This window comes from Leucopleurus acutus (genome assembly GCF_964270905.1).
Source record: "Leucopleurus acutus genome assembly, chromosome: 5".
In the NCBI taxonomy this organism is placed as follows: Eukaryota; Metazoa; Chordata; class Mammalia; order Artiodactyla; family Delphinidae; genus Leucopleurus; species Leucopleurus acutus.
Window position 1 is genome coordinate 134,486,404 of NC_139147.1, and position 16,279 is coordinate 134,502,682.

A 16,279-nucleotide genomic window follows, 5' to 3' on the forward strand; every position below is an offset into this window, starting at 1 on the left:
CGCACCCGGCAGAGGGATGTCCAGCTGGTGAGCAGCTCGGGCTGACCCTTCAGGTGGCATCTCCCGCGAGCAGGGCCAGCCTCCTCTGATCATCCCTCTGTGTGCAGTCCCACCAGCACAGATGCCTTTAGATGCTGGAAGTTTGAGGTCCTTGGGACAGCCCCAATTCAAATGCAAATAATCCTCTGAGGAGGGACCAGTGGTTTCAGCGCTGCAGCCTAGAAAAGGAGCACTCTGGAAGTGCATTTTAGGAAAGTGCCTTTTGTGGACAATGTGAGCCACACACTGCTCCATGGACCAGATTGTTATTAGAATTCATTCCACTGTGGATTCGCTCAGAGCTCTCAACAGACCCGATGCACAACAAATATAGAGCATCCCATTCCCCTGGAGAGGAAAGTGGGACCTGACAGCCTCTGGGCAGAGGCCACACCATGCACCGCACCGCCCCACAGGTTAAAAGATAAAGAGAGGATTCTAAAGGCAGAAAGAGAAAAACAAAGAGTTCCTTTCAAGGGAACCCCCATAAGGCTGTCAGTTGATTTCTCTACTGAAACGTTCAGGCCAGAAGGAATGACAAGATATATTCAGAGTCCTCAAGGGGAAAAATCTGCAACCTAGGATACTCTTCCCAGCAATATTATCGTTTAGAATAGAAAGAGAGAGAAAGAATTTCTCAGGCAAGCAAAAGCTAAAAGAATACAGCAATACTAAACCTATCCTAAAGGAAATATTGAAAGGTCTTCTCTAAATAGAAAAGAAGTAAGAATCTATAGGAAAGAGAAAATCACAGTTGGAAAGTAAATCATTTAAATAAGCCAGTACACAGATTTTTTAAAAATTTTCTGTTAAAGCGATCATAACCACAATGAACAGCAAAAGAATGAAGATGTAAAATCATAAAATCATCAAAATCATAAAATATGAAGGAGGAGAGTAAAGAAATATAGATTTTTTTCTAGAATGTGTTTGAGTCTATATGACTACCAGTCTAAAGCAATTAGATATAGGAAGGTGAGTTAACATACTTGAAAAACAGGATAACCACAAATCGAAAATATACAGTAGAGTCACAAAAACCAAAAAGAAAAGAACGTAGGCATAATACAAAGAAAATCATCAAACCAGAAAAGGAAAAAGAAAAACAAAGGGACAAAGAAGAAATTTAAAATCAATGGGAAAACAAGGTTAAAATTGGCAATAAATACGTATCTATGAATAATTACCTTAAATGTCAATGGATTAAACACTCCAATCAAAAGACACGGAGTCGGGCTTCCCTGGTGGCGCAGTGGTTGAGAATCTGCCTGCTAATGCAGGGGACACGGGTTCGAGCCCTGGTCTGGGAGGATCCCACATGCCGCAGAGCAGCTGGGCCTCTGAGCCACAACTACTGAGCCTGCGCATCTGGAGCCTGTGCTCCGCAACAAGAGAGGCCGCGATAGTGAGAGGCCCGCGCACCGCGATGAAGAGTGGCCCCGGTTTGGCACAACTAGAGAAAGCCCTCGCACAGAAACGAAGACCCAACATAGCAAAAATAAATTAAAAAAAAAAAAATGACACAGTCTCGAAAAAGAAAAAGGCACAGAGTGGCAGATTGGATTACAAAAAAAAACAAACTACAGTAGGCTGCCTACAAGAGACCCACCTTAGGGCAAAGGACACACATAGATTGAAATGTTGATTAACATGTATTATGCGTCAGATGCTGTACTAGATTATAGAAATACAAAAATAAAGAAAATAGTGTCCCTACTCCTAAACCGATGATCTTTCATGTTCACAGGACACTTACTATGTACCTCGTCCTCTTTAAGCCTCACAACAGCTCTAAGAGGTTGGTGATATTGTCATTCATTCCCACTTTACAGATTAGGACAGTCATCTGCTGAGAATGGTGGTAATACCTCTCAACTGCTATGGGAGAGGCATGGGTTAACACTGTAAAGAAGCTCTCGGAGCCCGAGTCCTGGGAGATAGTGGACAGCACTTCTGTCAGGGTGTAATGGGTTCTGTTTATGTGGAAATTCTGAGAAAACCCAGAGAGAGCCGGTGAGTTGGGAGGAGAGCCATTGGCTGAAGAAGCCCCAGCCAGGGCCTGCCCTTCCCCTCAGCGCCCTGCTTCTCTTCCCTGCAGGTGTCTGCAGCAGCATCCCGGAGACAGCCTGCCCACAGCCAGCGTCATCCTCTGTTTCCACGATGAGGCCTGGTCCACCCTCCTGAGAACCGTGCATAGCATCCTGGACACAGCGCCCAGGGCCTACCTGAAGGAGATCATCCTGGTGGACGACCTCAGCCAGCAAGGTGCCCGCGGGCTTCCTCCAGGTTCCCTGGGGAGGGCCTGGACCCTGGGGGGTTCCCGTGCACAGACTGGGGTTTGGAACCTGTGCAGGCAAGGTTCCCCAAAGCAGACCTGCAGATGGGATGCAGGCGCAGGTAACTCATTAGTGAAGAGCCCCAGGGGCACTGCTTCTCAGTGAACACCAAAGACGTATTCTGCTCGTTGAATCCTCAGATGCAGAACCCTCAGACGCAAAGGGCTGACTACGCTGTCCTTTTATATAAGGCACTTGAACATCTGCAGATTTTGGTGTCTACGGGGGCGGGTCCTGGAACCAATCCCCTCACCCAGATACTGAGGAACGACTGTACGTTGTTCTTTCCATCTCCACTAGTTTGCTTATCTGGGTGTACTCAGCATGCCCATACACATAGCATTTCTGATCTTGAGTACAAAGCCTAACAAGCTGTCTCATCCTGTCAACTCTATAGATTGTCATTCCTAAAAGAACGTTTAGACTTTTGGTCTCAATTTCCTACCTCCCATTTTCTCTTCGACCCACTGCATTTTGCCCAGTCACCGCTACCACTGCAGTGAGACCGCTTTGGCCAGGGCCACCAATGACCCACTGGCAGTCATATGAAATGGACCCTCTGTCTTTGACTTCCTTGACCACTGTGTCTTAGCTCAGGTACCCTAGAAGCAGAGCCTGAGATGGGGCCTCATGTGCGTGTGATTGGGCGGGGGCGGTGCCCTCCGGGGAACACTGTAGGGGAGTGGGGAAAGCCGGAGAGGCAGAGGAAGGAGCTGAACTTAGATGTGGTGTCAGACGAAGTTCAGCCACAGCCTGATCCCAAGGGGAGCTCTGCAGTGTAAACTGCACCTCAGCATCTGTCTTGCCTTGAGGCAAGGGAGCGGGCTTGGTACCCCGGCAATGGCCGGTCATTGACTCTGGCACCTGGGGTGAGGGGTATCATTCTGCATGACCCCCTGCCACTTGCAGGACAGGTGGTTCCCATACTCTAGGGCACATCTCCAGGGAAGGCTGCTGATTGCCGTTAGCAGCCAGCCCGCAGCAGCTGGGCACACGCAAAGCAAACCAGATCAGTAAAAGGGATCTCAGGGCTTCTGAGGAGGGCACCAGCAGTATCTGCTTCAACCTCATTGCTGCATTTAGAGAATGTGAGCGGGTTCTCTCCTCTCTTAGTTTTACGGCACCATTTCTTTTGGTGGTTAGTGGAGAGAATCCTGACCCACTGAAACTAACGAAGCGTTTTACACCTTCACAACCACCACCATGTACGTGCTGCTCGGGACTCTCGTGCCCACCACAGCTCCCAAGATAGACCTGTTGACAGTGTTCCTAGTGAGGGTCATGGCAATCTCGCGGGCTGTGGCATCTGTGACCCCACTGTCCTGTTGCTTCCAGGACAGCTCAAGTCGGCTCTCAGCGAGTATGTGGCCCGGCTGGAGGGGGTGAAGCTGCTCAGGAGCAACAGGAGGCTGGGCGCCGCCAGGGCCCGGATGCTGGGCGCCGCCAGGGCCACCGGGGATGTGCTGGTCCTCATGGACGCCCACTGCGAGTGCCACCCGGGCTGGCTGGAGCCCCTCCTGGCCAGAATAGCTGGTGACAGGTAACTCACCCCCAGGGGCTGCAGAGCAGGAGGTGGGAGAGGGGGAAACAGTCCACAGCCTCAGCCGCTCAGAGAACACCCACCCATCACTGCCTGTGCTGACTCCCAGCTCTAGGGCCCAAGCCAAGGAGTAAGAGTCATGGCCAGAGAAAAAGGAGAATTTCCGAGGGGAAATGGGCAACACCCTCTTAGAGGTATTCCTGGCTCCAGAGGCTGTCAAGAGGCTCAAGAGCTGTTTCCCACTCGAAGACTGGTCTGGGCTCCTGTCCTAGCAACACCTAGTTCTTAAGGTTACCTAGTTCTCAGCCGGGGCTGGGCCTGCTCCACAGGGAGAAGCAAGGTGGGGCAGGGAACAGAGCACCTCCGTTCGAGGGCGTAAATGATGGAAGGCAGTCTGAGGAATCCTGTGTGTGTGTGTGTGTGTGCGCGTGCATGTGCGTGCATGCGTGTGCACGCGCGTGTGTGTATATATGTGTGTGTGCGTGCGTGTGTGTGTGTTGAAGAGCAGCGAGGGGATCAAGATGCCTCCAGCCCTGCAGAGGGAGCAGCCTTCCTCCTGTCCGATGCCCACAGGAAACTCTCCAGCCTCCATCCTTCTCCACTCCCCTCAGCAGGCAGAGTCCTGGAAGGGCCAGCGTCAGTCTTGGGGTCGCACCTGAGCAGCAGAGCTCTGGGAAGAGGGGATTCAGAGCTTTTTGCTTCTCAGCATAAGATACTTCTCACAAACACGGAGAATTTGCGTGAACTTCCAAAATGACTTTATATGTTGTAGAGCTGGAGGAACATCCAGGCCTGGGGAAAATAAAGAGTGAGTGAGATGAACTAGGGTTCATTCTTCCTTGCGGTAAAAAGTTTGGTTGGGAAGTTTGCAACTGCAGGTAGCTTTTGGCTCTCTGGACAGTGGCGCCTTGGTTGACCTCACGTATTTCAGTGAGCTGGTGTTTGTTGATGGCTCCATTGAAACCCAAACGCTTGACCTCCTGGAGCTTAGAAAGGCTTAAGAGAGGATCGATCTCGTGTCTGCCTGAGAGTTAAAACTCAGTTCACAAGTGACAGGATGATGGAGTGAGCCCTCTCCTAGCTCCTTCCAAGTCAGACAGGAAAGCTTTGCTATTTTGTTTTAAGTGAAGTCCAGGAGCACCAGCTACACCTGTAGATTCGAAACACAAAGCTAAATATAAGATTTTTTTTTTAACCACCTTTTTTCGAGTCCCTAGACTGTAGTTACTTCCTAATTCAGCCCTGGTTGGGCAGCCGCTATGGTCCATGGGAATGAAAACCGAAACAAGGAAACATCTTTCACTTCATTCATTGACACTTTATTCTTTATCTCTATCCGAAATGTACTCAAGGAGGCTTATGATGAATCACTTATGTATCTGGCTAAAATAGAAGGGAAAGGAGATTTCAGAAAGGAAAAGATAGTGTTAGAAATCGGGGATAGGGACTTCCCTGGTGGTGCAGTGGTTAAGAACCCGCCTGCCAATGCAGGGACACGGGTTTGAGCCCGGGTCTGGGAAGATCCCACATGTTGTGGGGTAACTAAGCCCGTGCGCCACAACTACTGAGCTTGCTCTCTAGAGCCCCCGAGCCACAGCTACCAAGCCCGTGCGCCACAACTGCTGAAGCCCACACGCCTAGAGCCCGTGCTCCGCAACAAGAGAAGCCACCACAATGAGAAGCCTGCGCACTGCAACGAAGAGTAGCCCCTGCTCGCTGCAACTAGAGAAAGGCCGCACGCAGCCACAAAGACCCAACACAGCCAAAAAATAAAGAAAGAAATAAATTTATTAAAAAAAAATAAAACATACAGGGAAATCTGACAAATTTAAGTTTAAAAAGAAAAGAAAGAAATCGGGGATAATACAGTTATTAGAAGTGAGCTTTACGTATGACGGAGCCTCCAGCAAGACAGAGTAAAAAGAGAAATTTGATGAATTTTAGGGTGATCGTTTTCTGATGAAAAGGGATGTACACCTTTTATCAAGAAGGACACAGCTCAGAGGTCTGGGATGAATTGATTGTGTGGACGCTTGAATGCAGTTTCCTTTCTTGTCCTGTTACCATTACTGAGATGGCACAAACTTGATGGGGTTCTTTAGAATTCAGCCACACAGCTTCCCTGCCTCTCGATTCTGAAATTCCACAAAATGCTTTGCCAGTAGCCAAATACATCTCGATGGCTCAGCTCATTCCACAGTAAGCGGAGACTTGGGACGGTGCCCTCCTTTCCTCCTTGACCTTGCTTCTCACTTTTCTTAGGTCAACGCGAGGTGCCCCCAAATAGTGGAGGCCAGAGAGATTAAGTTCCCCTTACCTTCCAGAGGGAACAATGTGAAAAGCGCAGGACAAGCATATCAAGATCCTTGCTGTAAATATAAACCCCATGACTCTTCATGCCAAGGCCAGTCACTTGAGGCCACAGGTTAAAGCAGATCATTGAATCCCAGGACCACCCTGGCCCTCTGCATAAGCGCTGGGCTCGTGCCAGCCCTGGCTGTCTCTGAGGTGGATGGAAATTGATGGGAGTATGAACAGCATGGCTGGCATCTCTTTTCCAGGAATCTTCCTTTTCTTAGACTGGTAACTTCCAGCACCCCTGAGTTCAGGCCTGATTCACTGCATGGTACGGATTTTAGAAGAAACTATTGTGAGAGGTCAGAAAAAAAATGTGAGTGAGATACTGACTAGGTAGAGGGCAGCTGCTGCTACACCTAAGTGATTACTTGTTTAATTAAAAGGCAGAGTTTCCAACCTGTACCAATTTCCCACATTACCCTCTCCGAGGTCACGTAATCCCAGACTGTGCAAAAAAATTGGGATAAAATACAATTACCAACAGCAACAGTAAATGAGCAAATCAACCTAGACTCACGACTTTGCTGACAGACACCACGTACTCATACATACACACACTTTAACGATGAGGACCCTTTTGGGGCTTGACAATCCTGATTCCTCAAGCCAATGAAGTTTTATGATCCAGGGAGGAACAAGAACTAGACCCTAGAGCAGGGGCCCGTGAACCCTCTGCAGCTGTGCACGATATTTTGTATATGTGCATATGATTATTTTCTGGGGAGGTGTCCATAGATTTCCCCTGATTCTCAAAGGGATCAAAGACCCCCAAAGAAGTCAAAAGCCACAGTCCTAGAGCATTACAGCTGAGAAAGACCTTTGTGAGAAGTAGTTCAGCCTCCCATTTTATGAATGAGGAAGCTGAGGCCCAGAGAGGTGCAACAGCTATCTCAAGATCATACAGCACATTAGCGGCAGAGCTGAGCCTAGGTCCCTATTCCCCTGTGTCTCAGTTTTATCCTGCGAGTTTTTTGTTCTTTTGTTTTGCGGTACGCCGGCCTCTCACTGCTGTGGCCTCTCCCGTTGCGGAGCACAGGCTCCGGACGTGCAGGCTCAGCGGCCATGGCTCACGGGCCCAGCCGCTCCGTGGCATGTGGGATCTTCCCGGACCGGGGCACGAACCAGTGCCCCCTGCATCGGCAGGCGGACTCTCAACCGCTGCGCCACCAGGGATGCCCTATCCTGAGAGGTTTTTAAAGAAAGGGGCAGGCATGCTTTTTCATGAAATAGGCCCCCGATTCCTTATGGAAAAATATATTTTCTAGGAGAGTACTGTTCAGTAGAAATAGAACATGAGCCACAGATATAATTTAAACATTTCTAGTAGTCTCATTACAAAAGAAGAAGAGACAGATGACATTAATTTTAACAAAATATTTTAGTAAACCCAATATGTCCAGAATATTATCATTTCAATATGCAATCTGCGATTTGTACATCTTTTTTTTCAAACTAAGTCTTCTAAATCCAGGGCATATTTTACACTTACACCACATCTCAGTTCGGACAGATGCTATTTTAGGTGCCCGGTAACCGCGTGTGGCTGGTAGCTGCCCTATTGGGCAGCACGTGTCTGGATTATGTTTCTGTCCCCCAGCAAGTGGAGGGTGTGTATCCCTAATCTGATTCCACGATTCTTTCCAGGAGCAGGGTGGTGTCTCCAGTCCTAGACGTGATTGACTGGAAGACTTTCCAGTATTACCCCTCCAAGGACCTGCAGCGCGGGGTATTGGACTGGAAGCTGGATTTCCACTGGGAGCCTTTGCCGGAGCGAGAGAGGAAGGCCCTCCTGTCCCCCATCAGCCCCATCAGGTGAGGCTCCTTCACTCAGCCTGCTTTGCTTTTACTTCCTCAGGGTGGACTCAGCACCTGACTGCCTGGGCTAATCCCGGTTCTCCTAGTTTCCTAGCAAGTTACTTAATCAGTAAATTGGGGATAGTAACGGTACTTACCTTACAGGGTTGTTGTGAGGTTTGAATGAGCTAATATATGAAAAACATTCGGAAAGTGCCAGACACGCAGCTACAGGTGTTATTATTCTTACAATGTTATATGGATGGAGTCCAGCGAAGCTTCCAGATACTGGAGTGGAAAGTGGAAGCACCTTGTCTGGGGCCTCCATCCAGCTCTGTCTTACCAGGTAACACTGGAGTTTCCCTGCCCGGGGTGCTTTCTTGGTAAAAAGGAAGAATTCAGCCGGGTGAATGCTAGGACACCATAAGTCTCAAAATATGTCCATCTTTATGGTTTGCTTCTCATGTGTTTGGTTTTTGGACAACTATTCTATTTAAGTCAATGTTCTAGATACCTTCTGCTTTATAACAAACCATCCAAACTTAAAGGCGTGAAACAGCTGTTTTATTAAGAGCATGGACTCTGGGTTGTGAATTCTGAAAGGGAGCATTGGCGTTGGCTGTCTCTGCTCCGTGGTGTCTGGGGCCTCCGCAGGACTATCCTTCACTAGACTAGACTGGCTGGAAATGACTCAACAGCTCCGGGCAGGAATCCCCTGGAGTTTGACGCTGGCCGTCGCTGGGACCCAGCGGGAGCTTCTTCCCCATTCTCTCCTTGGAGTCACTGAAGGCAGGTTAGTTGGGGTTTCCTACACCCCGGCATTGGGTTCGGAGAACAAGTACCCAAAAGGAGTCAGGCAAACCAAGCTGTATCCCCCGACCGATTAAAAGAATAATCTATTGAGGTGAAATTCATATAACATAAAATGAACCATTTCAAAGTGAACAATTCAGTAGCATTCAGTACATTCACAATATTGGGCAACCACCATCTCTTTTTAGTTCCAAAACATTTCCATGATTCCAAAGGAAAATCCCTTCTTTAGTGTCTCCAGCTGTCCCCTTTCCCCAGCCTCTGGCAATGCCCAATCTACCGTCTGTCTCTATGGATTGATCAAATCTGGGTATTTCATATCAATGGAATCGTACAATAGTTAACATTTATGTGTCTTCTCTCACTTACTGTGATGTCTTAGAGCATGCATCCCCTTTTATAACTAAGTCTCAGAAGTCACCTAAGGTCACTTCCTCCAAAGTCACAGGCCCACCCAGGCTCACAGGAAGGAGACTTGGACCCACCTCTCAGGGGTGTCAATGTCAATGTCATGTTGTAAGAAAAGCCCGTGGGATAAGGAATCTGCCACAGCTGACCTGCCCAGTGCCAAGCAGTTACCCAAGTTGTTTCCAAATGCCTAGTCCAGGGACACGAAGTGAAGGCAATAGGCACAAACAGAACTTCCAAGGGTCTGCCCGAGGGTGTGCAACTCTCACAGCTGACATGTGATAAACCATGAGCTTAGATACGCAAAAAAACATTTCTTTTTATTTTCTACTAACTGGATTTAGGCAATTTCTGTCTTGACCCCTGCTTCCTAATGGCAGAAACCTTCCAGACAAATTAGACAAATTCAGTGATAGCTTAGTCATCTCATCTTTAAATCTGTCATCCATGCTTGTCCACCCTCCTGTCCCCCTGGGGTTGATTTTGAGCTCCAGGCTTCTGTCGGGGAGGTGGGTGGGTAGGGAGTGCCCCACCTCAGGCTTTAGCTGTCCTGCACCGGTGTTCACCACGATGCACTTTCACTGGTCGTGGCCTCTGATGCGGGGCTGGCACGCTGTCCCCAGTGGCCTGCACCTTCCACGTGGCATCTGCTGAAGTCCCACGTCTTCTCCTGGCCCCCATAGCACAGCACACGCTGGTGTGCTGATGGGCTAGGGGTCTCCATGGAACTGCACCCACCACCTTCTGCCTGGATCCCCAGGGCCCCCGTGACCTTCTGCCTGGGTCCCCAGGGTACCACCTAGACCCGTCTCCCGGGACCGAAGGTGGTCAGGGGGTTCCTGAACTCCCAGGGCAGCCAGATGGGAGGTGGGCAACATGCCCCCTGCTCTCTGATTCCCAAAAAACAAGCACGGGATCCTCTTCTTCCAGGAATTAACCCCGAAGATGTAAAGGTGGACACGAGGTCCTTCTCAGGGATCTACCTGCACCTTTGTCTCTTGGTCTCCCCACAGACTCTCTCTTCTCTCCTCAGGGTGGAGGATCTTATCTAGTTGGACATAGAAAATACTGGCTCTGTGAGGGTGATCCCTCATCTTAGGCATAGGCGGCAGCTTTGTCACTCAAACTTTAAAGCTCAGAGTCTGGTGTCTTCGTTCTTGGCTGTTGGGCCATGTTGTAGTCAGCTCAGTGGTCATAAGAAAATACTGCATGTTGGGTGGCTTAACCCACATTAAATTTATTTTCTCACAGTCCTGGAGGGTAGAAGCCCAAGATCAAGTTTCTGGCCAGTTTGGTTTTTGGTGAGACTTCTCTTCCTGCCTTGCACACAGCCACCTCTCCCTGTGTCCCCACAGGACAGAGAGGGGGTCCTGGGGTCTCTTCCTCTTCTAAGGGCACCGAGTCTATCAGATCAAGGCTCCCCCCTTATGACCTCATGTATCCTTAATTACTTCCTCAGAGGCCCCATCTCCAAATACAATATACGCTGGGAGATAGGGCTTTGCCATGTGAATTTGGGAGGGACACATACATTCAGTCTGTAACAGGCCAATACCAACCTTGGGCCTTGTATACCCAATGGGGAAGTTTCATGGTATTAAGATGTAACTATGAGGGGTCGGGGTGCAGAGCCAGATAGATTTCACCTCCTTCCATCATAGGTATGAATCCTGAAAGTGCAGAGAGCTTTGAATGCTTTCTAACCTCTTTCCTGGTCCATCAGCCTCTTCTGAGCACCTGTTTTATGCCAGACACTCTAAGGGCTGTGGACACAAAGAATTGAAAGAGAAGTTTCCAGACCTCTTCTATTTATGGTGTGGGGAGGGTAGTAGATTGGTGAGCAGTATGAGGGGTACCGGACAGAGGGGCCCACAGGGAGTTAAGAGAGGTGCTCGCTTGAGGGAACAATTTATTCTGCTCCAGCCGAAGCAAAGGGATTCTATTGAAGAGAACAGACTTCTCAGAGGACCTTTACCCAACCTGAGGCAAAGGCACTTTGACCCCAGGCATCAAGCCTCTCTGGAACCTTCTAAGCCTCAGGGCCTCTCTGATGACCAAGGTCACTGTAGGTCACCTTGACCTACCATCGCCCAAAGTCAGCGCCAGAGAGAGCCCAGCCACCTTTGCCCTCAGCAGCCGGTCCTTCCCTGAGACCCGGCTGCTACCTGGGGCCCCACGGAGGCCTCAGCCTCCCTATCCAGGGCCCAGATCCCTCCTCACACACATTCATACTTTTCTACCCATGTCTTCCCCACCCTGAATACTCTGACTTCATGGCTTCCCTCATCAGTCTGGTGAGAGAGCACGAAACGAGGAATTAGGACAAGGTTTGGTACAGACTCTATACAGATGCTAAGGAAATTCCAGAAAGGGTATCATCATTGTATACTTGCAAATGATAGTATTAAGGAATATTTACTGAACATATATTATGTGCTTAGCTAATGCTGTAAACATAGTATACATATTAACTCAAACCTTACCATAATTCTGTAAAGCAGTTATTGTTACTAATTACTGTTATTAATCCCATTTACACGTGTGAAAAGTGAGGTATATAGAGATTAAATTACAGATGAAACCCCCAGAGGTTGCCCAGTTCCATAAGGTTGTTAAGAGATAGATCCAGGGTTAAAACCCTTATGGCCTGGGGCTTCTCTGGTGGCGCAGTGGTTGAGAGTCTGCCTGCTGATGCAGGGGACTCAGGTTCGTGCCCTGGTCCGGGAAGATCCCACATGCCGCGGAGCGGCTGGGCCCGTGAGCCATGGCCGCTGAGCTTGCGCATCCAGAGCCTGTGCTCCACAACGGGAGAGGCCACAACAGTGAGAGGCCTGCGTACTGCAAAAAAAAAACCCCAAACCAAAAAAACCCTTATGGCCAGCCTCCTGACACATCGCTCTTCACGGCTCTGATCTGCTGTGTTTTTTTGTTTTAATTTATTTACTTGTTTATTTATTTTTGGTTGCGTTGGTCTTTATTGCTGTGTGTAGGCTTTCTCTAGTTGTGGCAAGCAGGGGCTACTCTTTGTTGTGGTGCGTGGGCTTCTCATTGTGGTGGCTTCTCTTGTTGCGGAGCACAGGCTCTAGGCACACCGGCTTCAGTAGTTGCAGTGCATGGGCTCAGTAGTTGTGGCTTACGGGCTCTAGAGCACAGGCTTAGTAGTTGTGGCACATGGGCTTAGTTGCTCCACAGCATGTGGGATCTTCCTGGACCAGGGCTCGAACCCGTGTCCCCTGCATTGGCAGGTGTATTCTTAACCACCATGCCACCGGGGAAGTCCCCTCTGCTGTGTTTTAAATACAAGTTTTAAATACAGTCTGTCATCCCCAGATACCCACGTCAGTTCAGGACATGGTTTACTGCCAGATGCATCATGAAAAAGCACTTGATTTTCAGAGATCTTTGGATTTTGGCATGCACATGTGCTTTACATGACATTTCTTTTAATCCCCACAAAACCCTATTATGAAACACTATTACTGTACCCGATTAGAGGTAAGGAAATTGAGACCAGACAGGTTATCTGTATCATCCAAGATCTTACAAATTGTGAGTGGTAGAATTGGAAATTGTATCAAGTAATAACTACACTACTGGTTTTTAGTATTGTGGTATAACTTAGTATATTTAATAACCTAAAGGTCAGTAGTTTTGTTAATGCAAGACTATTTTCTTAGTAATTAAAAAAAAATCTGAACTCTGAGTCACTCACTCCTTGAGGCATACCCAGAGTTTGGCTGCATTAAAATTTGTTCTTTTATGGAGGTTCCTTAAAAAACTAAAAATAAAATTACCGTATGACCCAGCAATCCCACTACTGGGCTTATACCCAGAGAAAACCATAATTCAAAAAGACACATGCACCCCAATGTTCATTGCAGCTCTATTTACAATAGCCAGGTCATGGGAGCAACCTAAATGCCCATCGACAGACGAATGGATAAAGAAGATGTGGTATATATATACAGTGGAGTATTACTCAGTCATAAAAAGGAACGAAATTGGGTCATTTGTAGAGATCTGGATGGATCTAGAGACTGTCATACAGAGTGAAGTAAGTCAGAAAGAGAAAAACAAATGTCGTATATTAACGCATATATGCGGAACCTAGAGAAATGGTACAGATGAACCGGTTTGCAGGGCAGAAGTTGAGACACAGATGTAGAGAACAAACGTATGGACACCAAGGGGGGAAAGTGGTGGGGAGGCAGGCGGTGGTGTGATGGATTAGGAGATTGGGATTGACATGTAGACACTAATATGTAAAAAATGGATAACTAATAAGAACCTGCTGTATAAAAAAATTTAAAAAATTTTTTTTAAAAACCAAAAACCCCCCCAAAAACAACAACAATGAAAATTTGTTCTCTTTTGAATAAAGAGATTGTGGTTCAAAAGCCTCTGGCTCCATCCTCCCCAGTTAAACCCTTCTGAGGGATGCTGTTGCCATCTTCATTCCCTCACTCGGGATTCCAGCTTTCTGTGTTTTTAATTCATGTGTATTTCCCCCAGAGCAGATGGGGACCTATCTACTTCCAGAGTCTCTGGGGGATTCATCTTAGAATTGGGGAGGGGGTGAATGGTCACGAAGCAAACAAGAGGGTGAGATCAGGGGTGAGGGAAGAAAGAGGACTGCCGGTTCCCTTGGTCCATGCCTGGTGCTGCCGGCCTTAGGGCATCTTATTTAACCAAGGTCTTCTTCCCAAAATCTCGCCAGAGGGGCCTCTCCCTGAAGGAGCAGTACCGGAGGATGGGGTATAAAAGACCCAGGCAACCAGAACTCTCTCTCTCTTCTTTTTTTTTTGCGGTACGCGGGCCTTTCAGTGCTGTGGCCTCTCCTGTTGCGGAGCACAGGCTCCGGACGCGCAGGCTCAGAGGCCATGGCTCACGGGCACAGCCGCTCCGCGGCATGTGGGATCTTCCCAGACCAGGGCACAAACTCTTGTCCCCTGCATCGGCAAGCGGACTCTCAACCACTGCGCCACCAGGGAAGCCCATAGAGCTCTCTTTTCATGAAATACTGGGATTTCTGACATGCTTGCTTGGCTCCAGTCTTGAGATCTGTCTGAGCCCTGAGTCCACTCTCTGGGCCACTGCAGCGCCCCCACCTGCCATCCCCCCACCGCTCACCAGATGCTCCAGGTTCTGAATCTTTCTACATAGTCTCACCTTCTCTCTCCAGGAGCCCTGTGCTGCCCGGCGGGGTCGTGGCCATGGACAGACATTACTTCCAAAACACTGGAGCGTATGACCCTCTCATGTCACTGAGGGGTGGCGAAAACCTCGAACTGTCTCTCAAGGTACTTCCTGGGCCGAGGGAGGCCCAGGTGGGTTCTTTGGAGCCCTGTGTCCGATCACAGCTTGGAGGTCAGAGCTAAGGCTTCGGGCAAATTACAGAGTCATTATACGTAGTGTGTCAAACCCTCATTTCTCCCCCTTTTTCATCTCTCTTGATTTCACCCCAGCCTCCTTCTTGAACTCGCCTGTCAAACCTGCCCTTAGGAAAGGGCGAGTTTTCAGTCATCTCCACCTGAGTGCAAAGCTTCCCCTACGTTCTCCATTCCCGGCACCCTTAGCATCTTGACAGTTTTCACAGCATCCATTGGCCAAAGCAAATACCAAGCAGTTCTGTGCATTGAGTAGTTTGGTCCAAAGAACTTAATAAGTATTTGTCTGAACAGCTTAGCACCCACTGGGCACCAGACAGTTTCTCAAACCTTGGAATCAGATTGGACCCGCCACCCTCATTTCCTGTTCCATGTTGATTTTTAACCTGATGCAGCAACCACTGAAAACCCAGCCCAACAAAGACATATATCACTAAAAGGGCAGTGATCTAAGGTTGAAACAATGAATTGCCTTGAACTTGTACTTTTCAGAACACAGATGTCACTGTGTTTCTCCTGAACAATGAAAATATCCTACGTGGCCTTTTGAGTTTGCTGCAGCACCCTGCGGTGCCTTGGCACCCAGTTTGGGAACCCCATCGGTTTGGGTTCTTGGTGTGTTTTGCTTCATGTACTGCCTATCCTAGGCATGTTTTCACTTTCCTCTTTATTCCCAAGTGGGGAATAAAAGGCTTCCTGTCAAATGAACTTCAGGCATTTGGGAGTAGGAGGGAGTGAGTGGAGAGTAGAGAAATTTCCAGAAGTAGAAAGATTCTGGTTGAGGAAAGCTTGCTTTGACCTCCACACAGATGGCTTCTGGTGCCTTTGCAGCAGGAGACTTCACAAGCTTTTAGAAATTCCCTGGCCACTAGGTACACCCTTTTCCCCGAGGAAGCAGCCTTGGGAGAATCCAGGCGCTAACTACGGCATGGCTGCATCCTCTAAGTGCTGAATCTGGTCACGTGTTTCAGTAGGGATGGGGAACCACAGGTAGTGGCAAGGGGTGTGAGCCCCTCACACCACGAGTTCTGACCCAGGACAACCGCCCTCATTCTCCCCACCTTGTCCCTCCCCAGCCCAGAACCCTCAGATCTGGAAACCCTGCTCCGTCCTGAGAACAAGAACCATTGTTCTCTTTTGTGCTCATGATTTCTGGGGCATTTTGCCAGCCCCTCACTCCCCACGTTGCTGGAGAGGAGTGCAGAGGTGTTGATCTCCTTTCACTGCAGACCTGGCTCTGTAGGGGCTCCGTCGAAATCCTTCCCTGCTCTCGGGTGGGGCACGTCTACCGAAATCAGGATGCCCACTCCCCTTTTGACTGGGAGGCCACCCTGCGGAACAAGGTTCGCATTGCTGAGACCTGGCTGGGTGCGTTCAAAGAAACCTTCTACAGGCACAGCCCGGAGGCCTTCTCCTTGAGCAAGGTAAGGGGAGAGACCGGCAGGGTCTTCTGTGCCCACCCAGGGCCACCAGGTGGAGGCTGGGCAGGACCACCTCCCCTCCCGCCTGGAAGGGCAGATAGAAGCTTCTGGCTAGTACTTCCATGAGTGGCCCCTGTCAAGGGGCTCCTCTACCTGGCGGGGTTGTCCTCTGTCTCTTCCAGC

The 16,279-nt window shown here is 49.0% G+C and overlaps 1 protein-coding gene across 1 annotated transcript in view; it reads left to right on the forward strand.

The window, feature by feature from the left end:
• The window catches only part of GALNT15 (polypeptide N-acetylgalactosaminyltransferase 15), a 36,418-nt gene that overhangs the window by 11,798 nt on the left and 8,341 nt on the right, over nucleotides 1-16,279 (forward strand). The window contains exons 2-6 of the mRNA XM_082840085.1: nucleotides 2,138-2,304; nucleotides 3,711-3,915; nucleotides 7,918-8,085; nucleotides 14,471-14,588; nucleotides 15,905-16,099. Coding sequence (XP_082696211.1) covers nucleotides 2,138-2,304; nucleotides 3,711-3,915; nucleotides 7,918-8,085; nucleotides 14,471-14,588; nucleotides 15,905-16,099 — 853 coding nt within the window. The remainder of the gene's footprint in view (nucleotides 1-2,137; nucleotides 2,305-3,710; nucleotides 3,916-7,917; nucleotides 8,086-14,470; nucleotides 14,589-15,904; nucleotides 16,100-16,279) is intronic.